Here is an 11,610-nt window from a genome sequence, read left to right on the forward strand (position 1 = left end):
GTCCCCTAATACTGTATCTGAAGTCTCTTTTATATAGACCTTAGTGGTCCCCTAATACTGTATCTGAAGTCTCTCACACCATTGCGTTATTTTCTCATATCCCAAGATTTCTTTTTTACTAATTTAATTTTGCTGTATATTTACAGTTTATTATTTCTGTGTCATTTTTATTCAATTCGAATAAGTGACTCTGCATTTTGTTGTACTTTTATGTGGTGAGATAAAGGTCTTACATTTCATTCACTGAAACCTGGTGAAACCCTGATTAATGATCGAGTCTGATGTCCTCATACCTCCACCGCTCCATCCCGAGCTCGGTCCGCGGTCTTGAGAATGTCGTCCACGGGCCACCACTGGTCCAGCAGGTACAGGGCCACAGCAGTTAGCGGCTCAGTGGGAGAGAAAAGGGCCAGGACCTTCTGCTTATCACTGGATCCATACAGAGGGACGAAGCCCACATTGCATATGTTGATGGTGACCTGTGGAGACACAGAAGCACATAGTCGACATCATCAGTGCCGTTATGGCCCTTATTGAGCCAACCCATACTGGTCCGGTAAGGAGGGTTTACCTGGGTCGAGTCAGGGAGGCTGAGGTGTTCAGGTGCATCCGGGTTGCTGTAAAGAAGGTTGTTCATGTAGTTGTGGGCCAGCCGCTCCAGCTCTGTTTGGCTAACATCAGCCAGGAGATCCACAGGGAACTTCATCCCTACACAACACACGGTAGACAGGCAGCAGGTACAACAAACATCAGCCGTTACTGTTGGCATCTCTCAAACATCATCTAAGCAATGACAATGGAATTATTCCTTTTTATATGAGTCAAGTACAGATTGAATGAAGCATGTTCACTAATGCGTATTAGTCTGTAACCTCATTTCCTAAGGGGTGCAGAGTAAAATGCCTCTGGATGCAACTGCACAGACCTGCCAGTGCCGAGGAAGACCTTCAGACATAATCAGCCTGGAAATGGGACGATGTTTTGGTGTTTCTAATGCTGACAAAAGCAAGATTCAACTAGATCTGTAGTGAAATAACTTGTGTGGTGGTCTATTTTGTAAAGCTAGTGGAGTTGTTTTTAGCCAATCCTGCATGCAAAGCAAGAAGAGAATCACACCTGGACATGATCCAATAAGAGGGTACCACTCTCTAATATAAAGGTAGGGGTGGGAACCACCCGACGCCTCCCAATTCCATATCATCACAATACTGCAATATTCTGTGATTTATTGCAATTGATACACTTTTTTTCAACTTCTAATTTTTCCCAATTTCAAATGATGTCCCCAAAAGGAAACTTTGTCAACATCTGTTTTATCTACAAAGATACATTTCTCCATTTGTTCATATCACTTCAATTTTATTGCTGAAAATTAGGACAAACTGACCAACACATATTCAATAAAAGATGGATACTTTGCGCCTGTGTATCAATACAGTATTGCCACAGAAAGTATTGTGATACTATGCTCTATTGATTCCCCCCCCAATATAAGGTTCCCTTTATAAAGTGCTGTTGGAAGTTAATGATGAAGTTAATGATGTAAATGATTAATTAGTAAGTCCCCACTGATTATATGATTCTTTTTCTTATCGTTTCAGAAATGTATCATTTTGTTTGTTATATTTAGAGTAAAATAATGCAAAAAGGTCAAACTAACAAACCATCGCCGACATAGATCTCCTCAGAAATACACGGCACAGATCAAACCACGACTACACCAACCAGCCACAGAGTGTCTATGGAGGGTTGGAGGCTTCCACTTAACCCGCCTAACCGGATCCTATCCACCTGCCACAAGAAATCCTAGTTAATACTTCGTGATCCCTGTTGAGACCAATGTGCTGTGAAAGTTACTTTGTAAAGTCAGCTTTATAAGTGGCACGCTTTACTCTTACTTTTATTATAATTACTAAAGTGTTAAGTAGTTTTTTTGTGAAATTAAATACTTTGAGTCGGGTTTAGGGACAAGTTGTACATACTGTAGTCATATTGCACATTGTAAAGTGATTTGTCCAGTACAGTAGAAAGGTGCTATATAAATAGTCAATTACCATTTTAATTAGTTCAGATTACCAGCTGTCTGGCTTTTGATTCCAATAAAACATCTCAACGTCCCACTACTCATGCTACACTCAATAATATAAAACACGGTACCAGCTACACTTCTACTCCACCCCCACACTACTGCAGAGTAGTGGAGGGTTATGTAAAACTAGCAGAGGTTGCGGAAGGCAAATAGCTGATACCTTCAGGGTATGCAGGGTGGAACTGGTGACACACACACACACACACACGCACAGGAATTCAAACCTTGCTCAACTTTCTTGTTCAGAAACTCGTTTTAGGGCGCTGTCAGTATTGGGTTGGTGTACGACAGTATGTGTATATATATATATTTAGCTAGAATATAAACCTATAGACTTAACTACACACACACACACACACACACACACACACACACACACACACAAGAACGAGGGCACTATCAATCTGAGCATTGTGATTCCAATTAGATCAGAGTACTGTTACTTGGCTGCCAGTTCTGCCAATCTCCCCTGCCCTTGTCACATGACCAATCAATGTTTCCATGACGACTATTCAAATTTACCATACCATGGAACCAGCACTGGAATTGTTTTGGAAACAAGTGGCAGTTTGTTGAAAGTAAAAGCAAGGGAAATTGTGTTGTTCTATCCTATCCAATATTTACTATTCATTCTTCTAAGCAGATTTTCAATGCTGTGTTCTGATAAAAATGCATTTAAAGGCATACTGATTGGTCTATGCGTGTTAACATGAATTATTGTAGATACGTGATTTAAAGGCCAGCTGCTTGTAGGATGTTTCAGACTGACGGATAGTTCCATCTGGACCTTTAACAATTTCTTTAAATGAAAAAGAATGAATATCAATCGTCACAGAGTCGTGCTGATCCAGTTAATACAGAAGTAGCTTCACTCCAATCATCCAATCAAATCGATTGTTTTCTGTGCATACAGTTCACTAGAGAACAACGTGTGTGAGAGAGATGACAGGACAGAGAGGAAATGACCAACCCAATCAGCTGAGGTTCATTCATTTTACACATACGGACCACAATCTCTCGATTACTTTAATAAAAATCCAACACGGACCACATTTGTGTTGTTTGTGTAAGATACTGCCCACTATCCCGCGATGTCACACACACATCACTGAGCATCAGCACATCAGCAGCCTGGCAACAAGTCCAGTCTGTCTTTTGTGAGAGGGTCTGTGTGTGTGTGTGTGTGTGTGTGTGTGTGTGTGTGTGTGTTTGTGTGTGTGCATACGTGCGTGCTCAATGAAAGCTGGCTTCAGGCCAGTGAGTAGAAAATTCCACAAATATCCATAATCCAGACAGTCCAGGCCTGCTCTCTATCTCTCTGCAGCTCTATTAACCTACACAACACATTAATAACAAGACATAACAATATTAATAATACCAATAATAAAACATAATAATTACAGACCCTACACGGTGTAGTTTCATTTTAGTTCACACTCTCAGTCTCTCTGAAATAGCAATCATAAGGTGATTCAACTTCCACAGAAAGAGGACAAAGTTGTAAGTCTTCTGGTAGCTGTGCAAGAGAAATCTCAATCATTCCCAATCAGCAGAGACGGAGAACGTAGGTATATGTAAGGAGATAACATAAGCACAGGCTAATTACTGCTAACTAACATGCTAGTTTACATCAGTAATTAAACCTAAACAGCTAGTGAAAGCCCAAACTCTTTGCGTGGTTCTCCTTACAATACGGTGACTTCTCAACTATGCAACAGCAAGTCGCTTGGTTAAGCCTATTTTTATAAAAAACGTCTGCTACAAAGCCATAACGTGAGCTACAAGGTAATGGAGCCTTTTACACATTGTCGTGTTTCTTGAGAATTAAACAACGGAAAAATAGAATCTTTAAACGCTTCATATATAAAGTTATTCACTGTCAAAGTCGAGGTCAAAAATGAATGGGAGTCAATGGGATGCCAACGCCAGGTGATGGCTTCGTAGCATCAAAATGGCGCCATAGGGAGCTTCTCTTAGAGAGGAGAGGCTACCCCCCCCCCCCTTGGATTCACCGGCGACACAACACCAACGCAACCAGAGTTCCTGAAAACCTTCAACCTGGCAGGGGTTTTCATAACGGCTCGGTTTCAGTGACCTGATACTGCGTTTGCGTATGGAAAAAGCTGCACTTTTGAAATTACCCGTCCTAAAAAAAAAAAAATCCTTAAGGAAACACGGTCAACATTACTGAAGATTATCTAAAATATAATTGTGTTAATATTTTGGGAAGGCACGAATAACTTCATGTAATAACATCATGATGACATTGATGTATCTGGTCAAAAAAAGAGCGACTGGCGTGAACAGGTTGGTGTCCATGTGGCATACGTTGGGGTGCCATGCCTCTAAGACATATCAAATGTTGGTTTCACCTCGACTGAATGTGTAGGGAAGGGTCCAGTAGGCCTGGAAAGATGTGGGAAATGAGGAATTAAAATAGAGATTTTGTATCAGAGATATCACCGATATTTTCAGAGTAAGGGATGATGATGATGATGTAGGATCATGATTGTACTAAATGCCGTTCTAAGGCAACTTCTTATTCCTGAGATTATATTGCCAGCCTTTACCAGTGAATCCAGGACTAGGTCTGAACTGGTGGTCTTTAACATCCAGACTACAACTCACACTTTCTGATGAGAACCAACACAGAACTGAGAAAACAAAAGGTGGGCTTGCTCTTGTTACCTTTGACAGACGGAGCGGGACAGAAAGACACTTCAGTACATGATGTTCAGACAACAGGCTGATTCTTTGTTAATATGCATATTGCAAACATTCAAAGAATGGAACTTAACTGGGTAAAAAAGAGGGCAGTTTAAGAGAAACACAAGATAAACGAGAAGAAGCTGCTGCTGCAGCTGCTACTGATAGAGAGAGAGAGAGAGAGAGAGAGAGAGAGAGAGAGAGAGAGAGAGAGAGAGAGAGAAGAGAACAAAAAGTTCCAAAGTTAAGGTATTGAGGACTGGGGGAGGTGTGTCTGTGTGTGTGTGTGTGTGTGTGTGTGTGTGTGTGTGTGTGTGTGTGTTATAGCAGGCACACTGCAAGTGATGAAGCCTCCAGCAGCAACAAAACAGTAAAAATAACTTTTTTAACAAATTTAAAACATGACATGCAAACTCAGCACTGACCTTCCAGGTAATGTTAGCCTACATTGTTCTTCATAAACAAATTCAAATGCAAATGTAACCAATCATTTCAATAAGTGTGAGGTAAAAACAACACAAGTAAATGCAGCACCCACCAATCTTAGGCTGACTGAAACCCATTTGAAAAACAAAGAGTCTCTACCTGTTCAGACAGAGCTTATAGACAGCTGTGGGTTTGTTTCTAAAGGTATAAAGCAGCAGCTTCATGTTCGGATATTATATATTTGAATTCGGAACATTTTGTCCCCAATAACAGCGACCTAGTGTTGTGTGCTTCGCCCCCAGCGGGCTGTGAGCAGCAGCGGCCCCGGGGCTCCCAGCGAGGCAGGCGGAGCCCGGGACCAACTGGCCGCGGGAAAGACTTCAAATGCCCGCTTTCGCTCCAGCAGATGCCGCGGGCCGGCCATCCTTGTTTCTGTCTCCTAGCTCCGTGAGTGCACATAGAACAAGCCATGGACCAGCACACACTCTCATACACAGACAGACACAAACACACACATACAGAGCAGAGCCGAGCCGCGGGAAAACACACACACACACACACACACTCACCTGTACACAGGAAGCTGTTCTTTCCTTGGAAACTCTCACTGTTGTTTCATTTAAACTCCGTAAACGCGTTTATGGATTGGTTTCTGATGTGGTTAGCTGCGATGCTCTGCGCATGCTCGGCTCAAGCGACCAATCTCGTGCAACCGCTTTATATAACGCAACTATAATCCAATGTAACCCCGAATAACCCCCAAATCACTGAGAGCAGTTTGTTACAACAGCATCTTCAAACTTCGACAAGTTTATTTATTACACACTCAGAGTGTGTTTTAATACCAAATCTGGCCTATGTGTATCAAAAGAAATTCTGGAATATTAATGGTGGTTAATAATGGTTTGAATATATTCATTGTAAAAAAATCAAGACAATAAAACAAATAAGTTACTGAATAAACATGTGATGTCATACAGAGTGGGGTTTTATTAATAAAAAATACATTATTTAAAAGACCAATCAAGAATTAAAGAGATTAAAGCAGATCACCACAATTATATTTAACATTTACATTATGAAATACATAGCCAAAACACCACTAAGGCTAGGTGAGAAAATAAACTGTGAACCAGCTGTCTGGTAAATAGTTGGAGAGACTGCGTGGTAATTCTATTCATAAAAATCCAGAATGTATCATTTCAACGCTCATCATTACATTTTCATTTTATTTCATTTTTTTAATTTGGGACAAATTTCAAATAAATCTCATGGAACAACAGCCAGGAACAAGAACCCGTTAACCTGTTAATGAACTGAAACGCCATGACACTCCTTTGTCTTAAAGTCCTGAATAACAATGTCAAATAACTCACACACTCTTCCCACATTTCAATGTTTGTCCTGTAATTATTATTATTATAAGTGGAGGTGGATACCCTATGAAGACTCAGCAGATGGCTTTCACTATGGAAAGTAATTTCCCTGTCTCATATGTGTAAATAATAAATGTATTCTAATTTACATGCACTTCAAATGCACTCAAATGAGAACTCAGGATTCAACAGCTTGAACTAACTTCATAACGTTCTTGTAGATGTTTTTGTTAAAATAATAAACTACATGATTACTTTTGATGTACATCTACAGCTACGATCTCACAGTATCTCATTGTTTAACAGTTATACAGAATCATAGTATAAATGGTAATGCATTCTGGGAGAAAATGATGATAATGCAGCACTATCTGTGAATGTTACAGATTACAGGTATTTCCCGTTAATACCTATGTATCTTGGGTTTTAGGGGGCTTGTTGCTCTGACAACAGCTGCAAGTTGTACCAAACCCTCAAAAAATCCAATCAAGCCCACTCAGTGATAGCGTTTGTGGTATTCAGGGTACTTTAAGTACTTTGTAAAGAAATAGCAGATATCAGCATATTCCACTTGTGAAGCTGGATCCCTCTGAGTGTAAAAAAACGCAACGTCATATTTTCAATTTGTCGTCAGATTTTTTTTTATCCATCACAGATGGTCAAACAAACAGTACAACGACACACTGTACACCACATCAGACATTAGGATTAACGCAAATAGAAAATTAACACTTTTCTGAAGCTTCTTCAAAAAAATTGACACTTTTTCTGGCATTTTTTACCCTGTTTTAGTGCAATTTTTAAATGTTTTTGTCGCTTTTTCTTCACTACCACCAGTATGCGCCACTAATACCAACTTATTATCAATAATTTGACACTTTTTCTTTAAAACTCATGATCACTTCACCTCGTATGGGAAATGTTACCTATTTTATCCTAGCAGAAATGACTAATTCATTTTATCAATATTAAAGGAACATATGTTGACTTTTTGGACGTGTTTGAGATACTTTTTTATCCCTTTTTGATGCTTTTTTCAACATTTTCTTCATTTCTGTAACATTACCATCAGTTTACTGTACACATCACTAACACCAATATATTACCACTAGTTTTACACTATTTTCTTTTTGGAATACATGGTTAAGAAGCCTCATTGATATGAAATTATACAATTTCTTTGTCTTTTGTTAAAGTTTTTTTGGGGGGAAATATAACACCCAAAAATTCAATAAAGTAGTGAACCTTTGTTTAACTTGCAGGAAGCATTATATGGAGCCCTCCATGTAATATTTAGGCAATTTGGATAAAAGTATCCCAAATTTCTCATGTAGAGACTTTTAAAAACGGGGCAAATTTGAGCCGAGGACAACAGGAGGATTAAGTGTGAGTCTTCAGTCCCTGTAGGTGGCACTGTCCTCTCAAACTTCATTCTGCTCGTGGACTCTCTCAACAGTGTCTGTCTGTCTATCTGTCTGTCTATCTACAGTGTCTGCCTGCCTGTCTGTCTGTACTTCTGCAAAATATTTTTTCCCACACACACGTGAGGGAAGACTGCTTACACACAAAATTTTTACATGTCACATGATTTTTAAAACCTCTCAGCCAAACTACACACCAAATCTCCTCCCCCTCCTTCCAACGTCTATTATTAGAACTTCATAAAGGTAGGGTTTGGAGTTTTTCTTAGTCACTTCGGTGCATTTCTTAGATCAACATTCTTGATACTACTTGTACAAACTCCAAATAATATAGTCACTTGTGCACATCATTAAAGCAATTTCTTATTCCTTTGAACAAATTGCAATTGCTTTCGTACATACTGCAATTGATAATGTACAAGTGTCAGTTTTTTTTTAAATGCTTGTCATGTATAGTAAAATATAGTAAATGGGTCTGTGTTGAATAGTCTTATCCCTCAAAACATCTAGGCATTGGTTCCTTGCATAAGCCATTATATGCAAAATTGTTGAACCATTTGTCATAAACTGTAAAGCATAATTTTACACATTTCTATTAGACCTTTTGTACAAAAACGTGAATTGTTGAATAGTGCAGGTGAAACTGATACTCATGAAGGAATGTAAAGTGTTAGTTCAACCATAGTTGTCTAAATTGCTCAAAGGTGCATGTCATGAACAATCAATTGGCAAGCATGTATAGACAGACCACAACAGAGAGCAGGACCAGGAAACAAACAGGGTCAACAGCCAAGAGGAGGAGGAGGAAGGAGGAAGAAGAGGAGCAAGGATGCAAAACAGAGGAAGAGGACACAGGCGCATATCTGATGACATAAGGGCCACTGTTGTAGACCATGTTGTCAATCCCCTTAAAATGACTGAAGCGGGTCAAAGGGTGCAGACGAATACTGGGAGATCAACGGTGTCCTCAATAGTTTAGAAGACAGAACAGGTATGTCCACAAATGTACAGTGCACTCTTACTGTATATAAGCAGTATACTGTATACTTCCTACAATGCTTCATGTTACAGTACACTTGTATTTCCCTGCATACAGAAATATACTCTACACAGATACATACTGCACCTTCCATGCACCCACCTGTATGGTTTACAGTAAAAAGGGTGTTTGTATGGTTTTTGTCCATGTGAAATTGTGCAATGCATCACTGCATTTATCCTCACATAGGACTGCAAGACTGCAAGAGGACACCTTTTCACACCTTGACAGGAGGGGACTGTTTGCACCATGGTCTGAGCAAGCAATGCCATGACACTCAGGGAGATACAAAGGACCAGTATCGCTGGATAGAAACCAGATGAGCAGGAAACAGCTGTGCCGTGTATCATTCCAAAGGATTGAGGAAAAAGTTAAAGAGCTTCTGAACCAGTATTGACAGGTAAAACATACATCTATGTAACTATTTTACAGCAACATCTTATAGTACAATAAAACTGCACACATTTCCATTTCTGTGGAAGCAACATGGAATGTATGTACATTTTACCTCACTCTTTCTCAACAAACCAATTTAAATTTGTGTTCTGGGGTATAGCGTTTAGTGGCGTTGGAATCATGTGATTCCTCTCACAACTTTGTATACGTGGATGAGGCTGGCTTCAACCTGACCAAATGCAGAAGGTGGGGTTGGAATATCATCGGTCACAGAGCTACTGCCAGGCCAACAGGGAGAAATATCACCATGTGTGCTGCTATTTCAGAGCATGGTGTCCTAAACCATATCCCCCTTATAGGGCCATACAACACCCAGCCTTGCCAAAGTATGTGGTCAGTTTTGATAATGTGAGTTTCCATCTGTCAAACATCCTAATGCAATGGTTTGTGACCCACCCGAGAAGGCTTATAGAATTCCTCCAACCTTAGTCCCCATTCCTTGACCCAACTGAGGAGTTTTTTTCATCATGGAGGTGGAAGGTGAACGATTGTCAGCCACACACACACATGACCCTGCTGGCTGCAATGGATGCAGCATGTGAGGACATCCCAGACGCCTGTAGAGGATGGATAAGGCATTCCAAAAGACTCTTTCCACGTTGCATTGCGAGGGAACATATCCGGTGTTCTGTGGATGAGATGTTGGCTGAGAGACAGGAACGTCTGGATGTGTAGATACAGCACTAGAACAGTGTTCCGGGCAAAGTTGTGCCCTCTGGGTGTTTCCTGTGTTTCTTTCTAATTCTGTTTTTTTTTCCCTTTGTGCCCCTTGTCTTTTTCTCCCTGTAAGTTATTTAGTTTTTTCCTTTCATAAAGTAGCACTAGTCAAATCTGTGAAAAACAAAATCCTGACCAGTCCCATTTAATCAATAACTCACATACAGTAATATGTAAATAGTACTGTTAAAATTTATATAATCCATAGAAGTGCAGCCTTGTGCGTTTTCAATACAATAACTGTCATCCAAACTGTAGCCTAAGTTTACCTCAGATAATACTACTAAGTACACAGTTACCTTGACAACATGGCTGAACATTTTGACAACCTTGTTCGTGAACAATGACTTATTATTCTGATGACACTGACATTATTATTGGCGTGAATATTTACTTTTGAGAGATGTACTAAGGATTTTTAGTGACTGACTAAATGCAGAAACGTATCTATTGAATATCGCAGTTTGTACAAGTTGTTCTGAGAAATGCACGTTAGGGATGATGTAAAAAAACGCACCAAAGCGATAGAAACATGAATGCAGGGGTGTTTTATTGGATTGTATTTACTTTAGCTTTGTGTACCTAATGAACTGGGAACTTGAACTTCAAACCAGCATGTCTACAGAGATATGTTATCTTCCTCCCTGATAGGATTAGTCACTAAAAGAGAGCTGTTAATCAGATTGTCAAACAGTCGCTGCTGATGTTGTGTTCCTGACAACTGAGTTGTGTTTCCATGGCAACGGAGGTGTGGCTCTTCACACTTGACCTACCTGGTGTTCATTTATAAGTTGTACAAATGTTGCCAAGCCATTTGTACACATGTGGGTAACAGATTGAATTATTGGTTTACGATGTTATGTAATAGTTATTAATCCAAATAACGCTGCGTTGCTGCCATGCCAGAATGGGATGTGACTATTGTCTGGAGAAGGCTTAAAGCTGAACCCGGATGCAGGATGAGGGAGAGAGGCATACTTCCAACAGTCGCCATTCTTTTGAGTTTGTCTCTGTCCACGATGCAGAGAACATTGTCCTCATTGTAATCTTTGAGCGAGCAGCGAAATGCGTTTAGCCAACAGAAAAAATATGTAAAGAAACATGCATTAATGCATTTAATATGTTAGCACAGCAGTGTGAAACACAGGAGGCCTCGACCGCCACGGATGATGCACTCCGGCTAAACAGAAACTGGATTTCAGAGCTGTGATGGAGACACGTCACAGTGAGTGGACAAGATGTGAAAACGTTTGTCTGGGTCGATCGTAGAGATGTTTCCACAGTGGCCTCATTTTAAAGACCCCCCCCCCCCCCAAGAAACAGCAATGTCAAGATAGATAGATGGATAGATATTTATCGATCCCCAAAAAATGAGAAATG

The 11,610-nt window shown here is 40.0% G+C and overlaps 1 protein-coding gene across 1 annotated transcript in view; it reads right to left on the reverse strand.

Moving 5' to 3' along the window:
• Positions 1-5,918, reverse strand: part of LOC117944977 (apoptotic chromatin condensation inducer in the nucleus-like) — a 13,475-nt gene extending 7,557 nt beyond the window's left edge. Inside the window, exons 1-3 of the mRNA XM_034872207.1 lie at positions 5,791-5,918; positions 572-708; positions 294-479 (exon numbers count right to left, since the gene is read on the reverse strand). Coding sequence (XP_034728098.1) covers positions 294-479; positions 572-706 — 321 coding nt within the window. The 5' untranslated portion in view covers positions 707-708; positions 5,791-5,918. The remainder of the gene's footprint in view (positions 1-293; positions 480-571; positions 709-5,790) is intronic.
• Positions 5,919-11,610: the final 5,692 nt, after the last annotated feature.

This window comes from Etheostoma cragini, chromosome 5 (assembly GCF_013103735.1).
Source record: "Etheostoma cragini isolate CJK2018 chromosome 5, CSU_Ecrag_1.0, whole genome shotgun sequence".
Classification (NCBI taxonomy): domain Eukaryota; kingdom Metazoa; phylum Chordata; class Actinopteri; order Perciformes; family Percidae; genus Etheostoma; species Etheostoma cragini.